The sequence below is a fragment of the Parasteatoda tepidariorum genome, chromosome 1 (assembly GCF_982258835.1).
Source record: "Parasteatoda tepidariorum strain Cologne lab strain chromosome 1, Ptep-v5.0, whole genome shotgun sequence".
Lineage (NCBI taxonomy): Eukaryota > Metazoa > Arthropoda > Arachnida > Araneae > Theridiidae > Parasteatoda > Parasteatoda tepidariorum.
The window spans coordinates 2,014,978-2,031,507 of record NC_141755.1 but is presented as its reverse complement, the minus strand read 5'-3'; the positions used below and the strand labels follow the sequence as shown (position 1 = coordinate 2,031,507).

General features: G+C 30.7%; 1 protein-coding gene across 2 annotated transcripts in view; it reads right to left on the bottom strand.

Moving 5' to 3' along the window:
• Positions 1-9,121, bottom strand: part of LOC107438854 (cytochrome P450 2A9) — a 34,077-nt gene extending 24,956 nt beyond the window's left edge. Inside the window, exons 1-2 of one of the 2 annotated variants that reach the window (XM_043046345.3) lie at positions 8,811-9,121; positions 316-695 (exon numbers count right to left, since the gene is read on the bottom strand). In XM_043046345.3, the coding sequence (XP_042902279.2) occupies positions 316-667 (352 nt within the window). In that variant the 5' untranslated portion in view covers positions 668-695; positions 8,811-9,121. The remainder of the gene's footprint in view (positions 1-315; positions 696-8,810) is intronic. The other variant, XM_087158272.1, reaches the window with a different exon arrangement.
• Positions 9,122-16,530: the final 7,409 nt, after the last annotated feature.

Sequence of the window (16,530 nt, the reverse complement as noted above, 5' to 3'; positions counted from 1 at the left end):
CGTATGTCATCACACATTTGTTGCCCCGGAAAACTCCTTCCACTTTAAAAACACTCAAAGATTATACCTTCACCTACTGAGGCCTCCAAAACTAAATGACATTTACAAATAAATCTTTATTCTAAAGTTAAATAAGATTAAGATCATTTAGCTATATAATATTGATAAGTTCTCAAAATGTCCTAAACATTTTAAATTTTTTTTCTCAAAAATAATTCTTAAAGCCTTCTTCTAGCAAGTTCTTCAATTAAAAGAAATGTACAATGTAAACAACAGAAATTTATAAAAAAAAAAGAGAGTTTTATTCCATCGTACCTCCGTCCAAGAAGTAATTGAGTAGATGAAATGCATTGGGTCTGTCGTAGAAACTATCTGATCTGGTGATATGAGCTTCTCTGGTGGCCTTCACGTTTCCTAAATGGATGAAGAGGCGACCGGTGTAAGTAAAACTAAAGACATCGCCATACTTTTTGGCATACTCTTGAAGTTGCAAATGGGCTGTTTCATGCTTGAGGATGGGCCACAATCCAAGATATGGGTAACTAATAGGTCCAGGTGGTAAACCTCTTGTTTTGAAGAGGTAATACAAGATGCTCAAAAGGACAACAGCGACAGCAACGTAAATAGATGTGGCACTGTTGGCCAATTCTTCGATATTGAGAAGCATTTCGTACTTCAGCAGACCAAATAAAATTCTGCAAAACAATAGACTTTTTTAGGTAAAAAATAGTAAATGGGTAATAAATTGTAGACGGAATAATGTAGAATATTCTTATAGAATAATATCATAGTAATAATGGAATAATATCATAGTAATAAATAGTAGATGATTTTTAATATGCATGTTGTTCTGCAAGTATATGCATAAAACCTAGATCAAGAGAAAGATAGAACAACTCATTTTTACATAAAACCATTAAAACCTATGGCTTGCCAATGTAAGCTTTGAACGTGGCTACAAAAGGTTCTTTCCCAATAGCAAAAAGACATTAAAAAGTGTGAAATCTCTTCACTAGATAAAGTCAAGAATATGGTTTAATGGAATCTTAATTTTATGTTAACTTATGCAATAATCATACATTTTGAGAAAAATTGGTCTGCAAAACACATAATAATGAAAGAGGGAAAAAAATCAATTTAAATACTACGATATCTTAGTTTTAGAAAGCTGTTTTGTATCCATAACTGTTCATCTTAATTCTCATAAAGGCCTTATTTTAGGATTCAAAATGACTTGAGTTGCATAATCACAATATCCCACTAGTCTAAAACCTCACACTTTATCTGATATGTGCTAGCTAATGTTTAATTTATTAGCAAAGAGCTCCACACGCCTTTTATTTCACAAAATGTTTCAGTATTTTTTTTCTTTTTTTTAAAATTTCATTGCGTGCAGTTTCAGTACTATATTAACCTCAAATTCTTATTTTCAAAAATATGTTTTCACACCGATTTTCTTTTTGCATGAAAATAGTTCAAAAAAGTTTTATACATGGTTTTTTAAAAACAAACGTAATTAGCTAATTACGTTATTTTGTTTTTACTACAACCATAAGTGTACTGGCTTAAAATAGGGTGGAAAAAATTTCGTTAACTAAAACTTGATAAAGGGAAAAAATTATCAAGATTTATCAAAGAGAAATAAATAAATATTACTGAAGTTTTCATTAAAATGAGTTTATCTTTGTGTGAATGGATAAAAATGATTCTAGAAAGAAGAAAAAAAGATAATTAAATTTTCACACCCTATCAAAGTAAAAAATTATCTATCTCAATGACATTGCTTTTTTTTTCCAAAACATTTTTTTTCTTCTTTTTAGAAGAAATCTAACATGAGTGACAGATTTCAGAGGACTTGTCAGGCATTTTGATTGTTTTTGAGATTATGTTGTTCACTGAGTACTTATCAAACATGACATGTTAAGTGAAAGTTCAAAAACGTGTCGGTAGATACAAAGGAAAGCTTAATAAGTTGAATTTTTTATCTTTATTTTGTATTTAATTTATTATTTATACTTTATTTTTTAAACAGTCAACTTAAATTTAACTCGTTAATATACAAAAGGGATCTACTCCTAGTTCGTTAAAAATGTCAAAATTAAAAATTGTTCAACTGAAACATCCCAAAATTATTTATTATATTAGCGCGAAATTTTATCAGGACCCAATTTAAACCTAATCTTTTTTTTACAGCTATCATTGCAACATCATTCAAACAATTTTTTCTTCGAGGTTTTGGCTAACATGAAAACTTGTTGTTAAGATTTTTCACTTATGAGATTATTTAGCAGTAGATCTAAAAAATAACTTTAAATATTGCTTAAAAATTTTAAATAGGTTTTTTGTACTCAGTGTTTTAATTTAATATGTTTCGTGGATAGAGTCATATATAAACTTTATGAAACAAGTAATTATAATTTATTAGAAAGCAATTAAATTACTATAATAAAGAAGAAACTGTAACTAAAAATTATCAGTATAAAATATTGCACCATTAAAGTTTAAAGTTTATAACCAACAAAAGGTACTAGTTGATAATTTTTTGAAAGCATATTTCAATAAAATTCGAATAAAAACATATTTCTTATTAAAAATAGTTTTAAATTTTGAAATATTTTAGCAAGTTTTAAGTGAATACCTGTGGAGAGAGGGAATTCTCAGAAAAACGCTCCTCTCCAGAAATATAAATTATCAAATCAACTTTAATCCAAACACAAATGAGCTCATATTTTCTAACCTAAAAATACCTTTTTTCTTATATACTGCAAAATATGAATTAAGCAGCTTATTCGGATCAAAATTTGAATATTATTGCTAAACACATATTAAATGTGATTATCTTATTTATGCTAAATAAAATTTCATAAGAAAACTATTGTTTCTGATTTTTTAAGGATAAATAAACAGGTCTATTTTTATACGAAAATACTTTTCAACTTTTTTATGTTAGGAGTATGAAAGTGGTATTTTAAAGTACAGTCGGTAAATACAGTATCAGTACCATATTTACATTTTGAAAAATACATGAAAAACATGATTCTTTACTGTGGACGGATTATAAGTATAAGCACCGTTTTTGATGAAAAACTGACGGCAGTTTTCGTAGTTTTCTTCTTCATGTAACGTAAATGTGGTACCTCCCCATGTAAAGTTTTCCTCACAAGTCTTCCATAAAAGCCCTTTTGTTCTAATACTTGACACAAGATTTACTTTTTCAATAGTCGGCTTCAAAGTTATAAAACAAATGGCTGTAAATCATCGGTGATAAAATAACAGGCTTGCCACGATCCGTAAACTTCTTAAAATCGTAGCAAAATTGAGAAAAAATATCTGTTTTAGGTAATTCGTATCTACCAAAATAATAATAACAACTAATAAATACATGAAAGAAGCGATTTAAAAAATGTAAATGGATATATAAATTTATATTGTTTTTTTCTTTTGTAATAATTAAGTGAAAACTAAACTTCAAATTTTTTCAGCAAGTCTGAAAAAAAATTTGCAACCACTTGCAGGTCGTACAAACCCTAAATATGTAGATGAATATGGAGCTAGACATACTAGCTACAAGCGACATACTACGTAATTGAAAATGATATTACGTATTCCACGTAAGCATAATCAGCAGCGTTATAAACTTTAGCACTAAAAAAAAAAAAAAAAGAATTGGGACATTTTGTGTTTACATATATATGGCAAACCCACTGTTAGAAAAAGTTTGAATTAGAAATTCACCACAGTTAAAACGTGTCAATGTTAGCAGGACAAAATTAAATCTTTTTTAAAATTTGAAGCTTTTTCAAAACTTACATATCTGTTTAGATTTATATAATTACTTTTATTTTTCAGTACTGTAACAAAACACTCAAACATTATTAAAATAAATAATTACACGTTTTACCAATTTATTGTAGACAATAAATATAGATTTATATAAAATAAATCTAATATCAAATAAAGAATAGTCATAGAATTTATTAAGGTAGAGTTTGCTAAGTTTGATATTTCAAAATGGGGTTATTTTGCTTCCTTTTGTCTTTCAAGAGTGTCTCCTACAGATTCCAGATGTTTTTCAGTTCTTTGACCTCGCTACCAAAATAATCTTTTCATTTATTTATTATCATAAGTATTTATTATTATAATTTTCGTGGTATGTAAATATATGCGGGATTTTTAATAAAGTCGAAAATTGAGTGTCCTAAATTTTAAACATGAACAATAAAATGATTGGAATAAGAAGGAGTTACAACTGGGCACTTTTTTATTGATACCATTTCCTTTTTACAATTGCGATAAACTTAAATATATATGACCTTCCGACACATCGGAAATAGGCTTTACTGTTGAAAAGGTCATGGAATGTTTTTCTATTTGTTCTATTCAAAAACAGTGTAACACATTTCGATATTCAAGGAATTGACACATTTATATAACGTTCAGTGGAGTGATAGTTTTCAAGACTTAGTGAAATACTTTTCTTTTTATTTAATCACCGGCGTTGATAATCAGACCCAATTCTGAGATGACGACTATCAATGCTCAACTACGTAGCCTTGTCATTTTGAATTTAACCCAGAAAACTAGGGAACTACTGTATCAAGCATTGGGACAAACTAGCCTTCGCGGAAGACTTTTTTGTTGGAACTAACCAGCATTTGCGTTACATGGATCCTTCCACTGAAGATATTTTACGTCAGTTCTTTGGTCGGTGCGAGGAGCCGAGAGTAGAATTCGCAGCAACTAATCACCCGTTGGGTTTTGAACCTGGGTAATCTAGTACTCCTGAGCCACCGTAGCTCTTAATAAAAGAAAGGAAAAATTATAAAAACTTCTGCATTACGTTTTAGGGCGAGGGTCTCTAAACTACGACCTGGTTTTGCGGGCCTTGCATGCCGTCTTATGAAAGATTAATCTGTAGAACACAAAAATTAGTTTACTTATTAACATAGTGCATTTTAATTACAATTAATAATATGAAATTTGTCCGAAATACTCATCAACAAGTGGCGTATGATTACGCTATTATATAAAAGGAACAAGAAATTTTTGAAACAAAAATTTGCTTGTCATTCTAAATTGCTGTCTGTAGGCATGATAAGATGCTGTCATTACACACCTTTTTAGATGTCAGCAAGAAAATCACTCTTTCCGCGGGGAAGGGGAGGCAGACGATAAAAAACACTTGGAAAAAAAAGCTATTTTTTTCTTCTTAAAATTCTAAAGTTGAACGAAGATATTTCCCTTTTATTAAGTTTTCCCCCGCAACCCGCAATGGGCCGGAGGGGGTCATGGAGGTTAAGACTCCACAATTTCGTGACCCACGGCATGATTGTGGCAATGTTATCAGCACTCTGCACAAGTCGCTTTTTCTTCCTTGACAGACAGCCATTGATCTGAAGTTGGAAACCACCTCTGCGATCAAACCACAGTTCTTCACAATAAAAATTCAGTGCCTTAACCACATCGCCCCTCATATATAAATAATAATTATAATATAAAATGGAAAAATTTCCTCTTAGCTGCTATGAATGATAAAAGATTACATATTAGGAAACTTTCTAGACAAGAAACACGTCTTCAGACGAGAGACACGACAAAGGCTAACTCAATTTCGTTCCTGAATAAAAGCTATATTGACTAGATGAGTCATACAATATTATGACTGACATGTCCTGTCTGGTAGGACTTTGTGCCTATGTCTGATAGGTCGTGAGTTCGATCCCCACCGACCGAAGACACTCCATAAATAAAATGGTGACTGGTGCCCTCTCATTCTGTCGGTGTCACAAACTCTTCCAAGTTCCCATAACAAATCAATACCTCTAAGGGTACTAAATGGGTGACGGGTTGTCCTCTGGTTCAGATCTAACTGACGGTCCGCGGACGAATGGAGGGTGTGTGAATGTGTCCTCCCTGTAAAACGGGATGTGACGTATGTATGTTGCCACCGGATCCTCCTTAAGGGTGTTTCTAAAATCTTTGCCAATAACCCACTATGCAGTGTGAATGTGTTGACGTTGAATGTGGTTATTTTCCGAGTGACATGGTAGGCTGAGAGGCAAGTCTCGACTTGAATGTGTATACTTTTTTGTCTTCATTTTGGACAAATATTCTAAAAATTATATTAATAATGTAGTCACAGAACACTGCATACATTTCAGGTATCGATATTTCATAACATAATTCATAAATACCTTATATTATTAACATTGCATTACAATGAATCAGACTCTGGCAATAAATTTGTAAAATGAGGTACAACATGAAAGCATGATGATACCAGATTATTTTTACGCATTTCATGCATTTTTACAACAAACGATAAATGCAATTTCTTGCGATTCAATTTACTTCTCAATGAACGTCGTTTATTCAATTCAATTCTTACTCTAACGTCGTTTATTTCGACATCGAGTTTCCGAATCATTAAAATTTAGATTCAAACTTTTTACATGAATTGATAAGTTGCATGATCAAGTTATATATGTTACCGGCTTAGTATGAAACGCCGGCATTGTATAGAATGCCTAGGCATTCTGTAGAATGCCAAATGCTACTTAGGCAAAGTATAAAATAAACGTCCTAATGAGGTTATTATGTAAATGATGTGCAGGTTACTGTGAATGACAGAAATCGGTGGTTGTTGACTTTCACCGGTGAATGTTGACAATCACATAGTCGCTTTCGAGAATGTCCGAAATATTTAGTACATCCGATTTGATATTAATTTATTCGTGGGTATAATTACATTTATTCGATATTTTAATGCTTACTGACGATAGATTAGAAGAAACATCAGTGTTTGGAGTATCGGGCAAATGTATACCGGGCAATGGCACTTGACCTTAAAAAAACATCAGTGTAGGGTATACCGGGCTATGGCACTTAACCAGACCTAGTATGACTAGAACTTTGGTAAATGTCCGAAATATATACTAGGTCTAGTGCTAACTCTATGAGTGCCACTGCCCGGTATACATTTACCAAGTATATCCTACACTGATGTTTTTTTAAGGTCAAGTGCCATTGCCCGGCATACCCTACACTGATGTTTTTTTAAGGTCAAGTGCTATTTCCCGGTATACCCTACACTGATGTTTTTTTAAAGGTTCAGTGCCACTGCCCGGTATACATTTGCCCGAAATACCCGACACTGATGTTTTTCTAAGGTTCAGTGCCGCTGCCCGGTATACATTTGCCCGGTATACCCTACACTGATGTTTTTTTAAGGTCAAGTGCCATTGCCCGGCATACTCTGCACTGATGTTTTTTTTAAGGTTCAGTGCCACTGCCCGGTATACTTTTGCCCGGTATACCTGACACTGATGTTTTTTTTAAGGTTCAGTGCCACTGCCCGGCATACAGTTGCCATGTATACCCTACACTGATATTTTTTTAAGGCCAAGTGCCATTGCTCGGTATATATTTGCTCCGATACTCCAAACACTGATGTTTCTTCTAATCTATCGTCAGTAAGTATTAAAATATCGAATAAATGTAATCTATCGTCAGTAAGTATTAAAATATCGAATAAATGTAATTATATCCAGGAATAAATTAATATAAAATCGGATGACGTTTTGAATTTGTCATTTTTGAATGACATTTTGCCCGTTTCTCATTTGGCATTCTATAGAATGCCTAGGCAATGTGTGAAACATAAATCATTTCACTTTTCCGGCTAATTTTTGGCATTCTATACAATGCCTGATTTCATACTTTGCCGGTAACATTTATATTTTGAATCAGATTAATCTATGTATAAATTCAACCCTCGTCACTGATTCTTCCATGAAGCAGTTCATGTCTTCTTTATGTGATAAAAAAAAAAAAAAAAAACTAAAAAAGCTCCATTTCGATATCTTATAATTATTGAAATCATTGTAGGCAGCAGATTGCAGGTAGTATTGAAAGAGCAACAAAAAGCAAATATATTTTAAATGATAATAAAAATAAGTTTGACAATTTTCTAATTGTTTTAGCATAATGTTTCATTAAAAAATTCTAATAGTATTGACATCCTTTTATTTTTCTTAAATATGATCCAAAAGGAAATTTATCTTTTTATTATTTTTACTATTAAAAATATCGTGTTTTATTAAGAAATGAATTTTGAATAAAATTTTTTTTCTTCAAAATTATGATTAACCCATTTTCTGTCAGAAGTGCGTAAACGCGTTATATTTCAATAAATATTTTTTTATTAACATAGTAAAGCATAATTTCCACTCATTTTCATTCATACGAGTCATTCCATTGAGTAAACACTTTCGGTTTTAAAAATTTTGAAACGATCTTACTCGTTTTTAGGATGGATTTAAGTTGAAAGTTTTATTAATAAAATAAAAACAAAACAAATTTCATAAAAAAATCTAGTGTCCAACTAAATGTTTTGTCTATCGATTTGGCCAATGGCGGGCTAACATTTCGTTTCTTCAATAATAAAATATTATTTTTAATGCCCGAAACTTTTTATGCATCTTAATAAATGTCATCAATTAAAAATAATACCACAATTTATAAAATTGTCAAAGTTGGCCTAAAGTGGATTTAAAGCGTTTTAACAAAATCGATTGTTAAAATTATTAATAGCCATAGTAAAAATAAAAAGAGAGAGAAAGAAGGAAAAAAAATATTTTATTTTAAGTTACTGTTTTTTCAGTTTTAAATTACTTTTTTTCAATAATTCAAAGAATATTCAGATGAATGCCCACATTTAATTGTATCGCCAATTATAAGAAATATTTACTCAGATTTATTAATTAAAATCATTTTATGAAAAAGGATATAAAACATGGATAAAAACTTACTGTGAGTAATACCTTTTGAGGTTGTTTTTTTTAAAAACTTCTCCTTCCTCGGCAGAACTCCGAGGATGCAGCTATATTTGGGTGAAGATTAGTGCGCAATCAGCCCAGCCTTGAAAAATGTTCGTAATTTGAAGCCTTTTTAATAGATGACGCCACTACACTCTTTAACGCTATCGAATAGCATAATCATTCAGTTGATATTTTATTACGTCAAAATAAATACAATGTCTTACATTTTATCGAATGGATAAAAATAATCAACCTCTTTTGAAACAGTATCGAGTCTGTTTGAAAATTAAAAACAAAATATTACAGTTCTTTAATGAAATACTAGTTTTAAATAGCAGAGTTTTCTTTTATTATTTTAAATTGACGCAAATTGAACTATTAATTTAAGAACTTTATTATCTGGTTGATAAATTGGGTTTGAAGCTGGTTTCAAATAACTGATAAAAATGGTGCAATAAATAATGATTATAAGGTTTTTTTATTTTTCGGTTTAAAATAGACATTTCTTTTCCAATATCGCCTCAAACCGAAGGTCATTTCAACAGCTATGCACAATTTAGTTACAGCTATATAATTTAACTAAAGTTAAATATCTTTTGATCTGTGATAGTGCTCAACTTTCGATTTTATCTCGAAACAACAATAATGTACATAAAAGTTAGAAACAATGCTTTTTGCTTTTTTTAAAAATTTTATTCTTTTTTTTTACGAAATTATAGATAGTTTTAAATATAAGAGGCTAAAAATGTGAAATAAATTATGAATTTTTTTATGTTATTTAATTTTATTTATTTAATTAATTTTTTTCCTCAAAAAAAAGCTGAAATTGTAAAAAACTGTAAGAAATAAGTAAGAATCAACTAAAAGCTATATAATATAAATGAAAATCAACTACTTTAACTAAAAATGTAATATTACGAAGCTTTGAAACAATAACATTATTCGAAAAAGCGTCGTCTTGTTGATTTTTCGAGAATACCCTAAAAATCAATAAGACGCTTTTTCGAATACTGTAAGCTCTGTTTTAAAAACCGATTTTGTTCAAAGCCATGGTATTTACCCTGATACGATGCTCATTTCACTGTTTGTTCCAATAGAAATTTTAAACATTTTCTTTTCTTATTATAATGCAATTCAATACGTAAACTTCAAAGTACAGTCTCTTTTGTAAATGTTTCAGCTCATTTCAAGTTCTTGCTTTGAGTTGCCTTCTTGGACCAACACAGCCGATATTTTTCTAAATAAAAAGTGATTGTGAAATCTCTCATAAAGATATTGAAATTATTGCGAAAATATTATTTAAAGGACTTCGCAAAAAAAGGAATTTTATGAAGCACTTAGAAAAGTTTAGTAGTGGTAACGCAAAGATGATTGATTTATTACATTTATGAATGTACGTTATTTTGCTAAGAAAAATCTAATTGTATGAAGCCTTAGTGCTACTAGACCTCTGAGCGTTAAAAAAGAATTTCCTGCATGAATTTGCATACACAATTTAATTTTTCGAATAGTCGTCTCTATTATTTCTTGCCATATAAAGCAACAAAGAAAATAAAGATAAAAGTTAATTTTAAATATAATTTTAAGTAAAGTTCGAGAAAACGGCTGCTCTGATCTTTCAAATTCCGATTAACTTTACTGATTTTATAAAAGTAAAAAAATAATACCTTTGATAACTAAAAAGTTTTTAATGTAGAATGTTTAATTTTTTGATAGTTTTAACCTTTTGCCTTTCTAAAGGGACATCAGCTGTCACCACTCTCAAATTTAATATCTTAATAATTTTTAGTCACTATCATTATTTTATTTTATAACAGTCGTTGAATAGCCCATCCAAATTTGAATTTGCGACTGCCATTGTTCAATCCCGTAGCCTTGTCATTTTAAACCCAATCCAGAAGACAAGGAAACTTCTGGATAGAGCATTAGGAGAAATTTGCCTTCGTGGAAGGCTTTCTTCGAGAGGCTTTTTGAGAATAACCCGCATTTGCGTTATATGGAGAGAAAAACCACGAAAAACAGATCTATGTCTAAATTTAGGAAGTGGCCTCACGAATTGATTGGCATGTCTTCGGATCATTCTCCGGAATGTTTCCCAGACAATTGCTAATATTGTGCAGCTGTAGTGCGACGTAAATAAGTTTACGACGTCTAATCATTTTTAATAAATCATTTTTAACATTCCTTTTAATTCTCATTTTAACGAAAACCATAATTCGTCTTACATTATTCATTTTTAGTTTATATACACCGAAAATAAATTCTTAACTAGACTATATTCAACTCCTAGATAGCGAATTCTACGGAACATAAAACTTAATCAATGATCAATCAAGATTATCAATGATAAAAGAATAAAAAATTTCATTTTTAAAAAAATATTTTTTTTCGAAAATGGTCTTTTATGGGTTAATAGGCTGACAATTGTTTTATATACTTTATTCATGAAGTCGGAATTCCACCAAAAGAAGGTTCCGTTTGGGGTTTCCCAGCCGTAAAAAATTTGGAACCGCTGATACAGAGAATATAATCTTTTTTATTTTTTAATATTTAAATATTTTTCTTTTCCTTGCTCTCAAAAGGCGATGAAAGTCGACCGACTATTTATCAAGAGGGGAATGTATTTACTCGGCCTTGGAAAGATGAATGCTTTTTTTTTTCTTCTTTTCTTTCTTTTTCTTTGAAATATATATTTTTTTCCTGAAAATATTTCAAAACTGTTTCAAGTAGGGAGTGGGAGGACAGTTGCCCAAAAACCTATTACTCTGAGCGTATATTTTCCCCCCGTCAAAATTAGAATCTTCATTTTAAGTGATCTAATATGGATGCTTCGTTTTTTTTACCAGACTTTAAAACGTTTAAAATGGTGTCTTAAAATTCCTGCAAGCATTAACGTAAATTTACTACCACTCAAAGACTTGACGTGTTCACAGTAGCTCCGCATCTATGTGTCCATCATTTCGTCTAATCATTAGTTCTTTTAACTTCACTCATTAAAGAAAGACATATCGAAGAGCTAGCATATTCATTCATATCATTATGTTTCTTACAGCTATGAACGATGGATAAAAAAAAATCTTAAAAACGCAACTGAAGTCAATATTAAGATGTAACGTATTTTGTCTCGTTACTTTTTATGAAATTGTAAAAAAAGTTTTGTTATTCTGCAAAACTTGCGAGGAAAATTTTCAGTGACAAACGACGAAAATATTCCATTTCTCTACCCTAGCCTTCTCTACCCCCCTGTATGAAACAAAACCTTTTTTTTTCAAGCTATTTATATTTAAAAATGCGCAAAAAAGGTTTTTCAGTCTTGATATTCCTTGCAACATACATAGGGAAAATTTAAAAATTCACTGATTCAAGGAATTTTCTAAGCTATACTTAACTACTTCTTCGCAACTTCTTAACTACCTATACAAAAATTTTTCAAAAAATGTGGAAAAGTTTGCAAGAATTTTTCCCCATTAATGTCGCTTAAAATAGTTGCATAATTTTTGTGTTTATCGCTTTGCCGTAAGAAACAGTTTTAACATTTTGCTTTTTTAATTTTTCCTAAAAATGTTTAGATAAAAATAAAAATACATATTAAAACATTCGTATGTTTATTTAATCAACTACACAGTCTAATCCCGATATTATGAACTCGAGTTATAGTGGTCACTCGGTGGTAGCGAAAATTTTAAACGATATAGTCCGGAGTGTTATTTCATACGGTAATAGAGAAAAACTAAGAAACTGGTTGGTACTTCATTTACAGTGAATCTGAATAAATGTTACAAATGTTTGCTTTATGTAATGAGTTCAAATGCATATAATAATGGATTTTAATTAAAACTGAAGTAATGCACATTATAAGGAGGGTTTTAAAAGCTGAAAGTAATAAAGCGGGTGATTCCGCATTGATTGAGAAAGACCATCAGAATTTCGAGTTTTAACGGCAACTTTCTTCAAAATGGATGGAAATGAAAAAGATAAAATTCCGAAAAATGGTGAGAATTGAAAAAATAAATGTTAAAAAAAATCATTATAACGGAACCGCAACTTATAAGAAAAATATTTGAATGTTTTGTTAAAAACAAAATATTTGGAAAATATTCGCTGTAAGGAAAGTACGTACTAAGGAAATTCTATATACTTTCTAAGTTAATAGAGCAAATAATGTAGTATCGCAACCACTATTTCTAACAATACTATTGCAATATGCTAACGAATATTTAGTTCCATAGAGCGAACCGTCGTTTATAATGGATTTCTATCTGGGTCCGTGGACGCAGCACTGTAGCAGGGTCCGATAACCGTTTAAGGTGAAATGTCAAAGCTTAAGTCGACATTACCAAACATACAAATAATAAATCGAAATGTCATTGTTTCATCTCGCTGCTAGAACAGGTCTATTAGTAATAAGTCGATGTCAAAATGATAGCCTGAAAACCGATATTTATATTCATCGGTAAAATTTAAAACTTATTTTTTGATATGACTCAATTTTAAAAGAATATGACTAAGTTATACTTCATTTTAATATGAATACATTTTTAATAAAATGACATTTCTCGTCGCATTAGTTAAAGCAGCCGTCCCCCATTTTTTTTTTCCGGCTATAGCACCCTAAAGAAGAGTCGAAATTTTTTCTGCGGAATCCCGATGCTCATTCGCAATCGAATGAATGAAAGAACGATCAACATACTATTTGGAAATTATGAATGTCAATCTAATTATTTTCTATTTTTAAACTTCTTATCCTCTTTAAATTTAATTTTTTTGTCACCCGAGTTTTTAAAGTTCAGCTTTCATTTAAGTTTTTAAAACGAAAATGAATCTCTATAAATATTCTTAGGGAATCATATTTCTTTGACTTTAATCGTTTTATTTTGAATTCGAAGTTCCATGTGGAACGCTAAGGCAGATGTCCTTTTCACAATTTATTCAATTTCTTTCATTCTTGGTCTCCTTTCGCATTTTATAAAAATAAACCAAACTATTAAATCAATAATTATTCATTCATTGCTATTAAATGCCAAGCAAAATATTTTATAGAGAGGTAGATATGAAGTTTTTCCGAATTTTTGGCAACATTTTATAAGCCTTACCACGAAAGCGCCGTTGCGTATGAACTTTTTAAATCATTTATAGGCAGTGGTGTGGACAAATAAGTTTGTAATACATTAAAACATACGAACACTACAATACATTTTTATAAAAAACGTGCCCTGTAAATGTCACTTTCAAAGCTCATGAGAAGGCCTTCGACCGCTTGAGATCCTTCCGCGGAACCCTGGGGTTCCGTGGAACACCTTTTGGGAACAGCTGAGTTAAAGAATATCCTAAAATAACAAAACGGAGAGTTTTTCTTGGGGGGGGGGGAAGGAGGCACATTTGCGAAATGTTTTTCTCCTACTTTATCCACAGGTGTCATTTATTACATCATCTATTTGCATTTAAACTAACCTTGAACGCTTCTCGGGATCTCGCGAGTGTTTTAGAAAAGAAAGTAGTATTACATTAAGTTTTACGTTTCCTTGAAGTATAACTCCTTGCGTTTAAGCAGTTTCTGACAGACACGGAATATTTCTTATGATGCCTTTATAAAGGGAATTACGTATAAACCTGCCTTAATATATTCATTTAGAAATCTCTATGCGCTGTATGAACCCCAGAAATTTTGTTTTTCAATTCAGGCACACTAACAATTTTTAATGTAGTTTTGATTTTTGAAACCTAACGAATCAGAAGATCCAATAAAGGATCGCTCGATGAAAATAAAGCGCTAAGTGGCAGACACCTTTAAATTCAAAAGGGGGAATAGCTTTCTCAAATATTTGAAACTTTTTTAAATCAACTTTATAATTTATTATTTATTTTATAATCGTCGAAGAGCCCTCCCAATTTTCGGGTTTACGACTACTAATGTTCAACTCCGTAACCTTTTAGTTTTGAACCCAATCCAGGTGACAAAGGAACTCCTAGTTCAAGCATTGGTATAAAATAAATAAATAAAGTGGATGTTTTTTTGGTGGAACTATAACCCGTATTTGCCTTACATGGTCAGAAAAACCAGGAAAACCTCCCACGCGAACCGGGTGCGGAATTCGTATCGATCAGCCATTGCTGGGATTCGAACCGGATTCACCTCATTGGAAGGCGAACGCTTTATCCTCCGAGCAACACCAATGCTCCACGTGGTTTAACTTTTCAAGTAGTTTAAAAGTATTCTATGTGTTTACTACGTCTGCTTACTATTGCTAGCCGATTTCCCGAATAGTTTTTGCAATTTCTAACACTCGCTCACCCACTACTGAAACCCAAATATACTTCCTTAAGCATCGTACAAAAACCAAAGTGATCTGCTGTTATTTTACAAATTTGAATCCTAAGTTAACAAACGATAACTTAAACATACAATAGTTAAAATAAATAAAGTTATTAGAAAAGGCGCCTAGAACTGAATGATGCTCGTAACAAAAGGTGAGACAATTATAAAATAATTCTTATTGCTGAACAAATAATTGTTCTGCAATGAATGAAATTTAAGATTTTTTTTCCATCCCTTATCCAATTCCTTTACTGTGATTGGAAAAAAATTACAAGAATAAAAAGTGTTCTTATATTATTATGTGTCTATTACTATTATTCCTTATATTAAATTAAACTTTTAACAGGTAAATACTTCACTCCTATTGGATGATGAATATCTGATTATCCTTGTTATGGATGGATGTCATATGACGTCAACAATGTATTAAACCTTTTCGGTGCTGTGTCTGCCAAACACTACTTTTACAAATGTGACAAACCACTGGAATTTTAAAAATAATTGCTTTTATGCACTTAGCAACCATTATTCTTTAAACAAAGAGCTAAAGTATGTCACTTAAAATGTACTATCTATTGCCTAACTAAAAATTTCAATCGAAATTTGTTTTTTCGAAAAGGTTTAAGTCAAAATGATCAAACCAAGAATCAAATATCAGAGCTTTTTATTGTGGTACCACTTTATACATTTAGCTACCAAAAAATACGGATGAGTGAGCTGCTACATTAAGATCTAAAACTGTTGTACTAAGCATTGTAGAACGTAAAATGAATGCTGCGAAACAACTTTATTTTTTCCACAGACATTACCAGACTGCACCAAGTTAATTTATAAAAAAAATGTAAACAATTTTTAAAAAAATCTAAATTTCCAGCAATAAGCTGTCTGAGTCTAGTACATATACCTTAAATTTATGGTATCAATTTCGCTATAAAAAGCTGAAAAATTCTAACAATGAAGATTCCCAAAGTCTCACTCTCCAATTGTGCTGAATTTACTTTTTATCAATAGTTTATAAATTATAAATAAAATTTATTTTGTCTTCTTCGTAGTAATTATTAAATTATGAAAAAACAAAATCTGCAATTTTTCCTTAAGTTCCTCGCCAATTTTAATTCATTGTGCAGACGAAAAACATTTTTGGCCTTCCTCTTTTTTCGAATACTTCATTTCCTTTCTGTAATTTAACTAAAAGATTAAATTATAAAATTAGAATAATTCTATTGTTTTAATTGATACACTCCAAAGTGCCTGTGTAACTCAGAATTATACAAATCATTTTTTAAGTGACAGTTTATATGCTAAATTAGAACTCTGACAAGAAATCGCTTAAAATTATATTTTTATAAGTAACTTAGGCTTGATTTTTGCAACTGTGTTAGTTATCGCGCATTT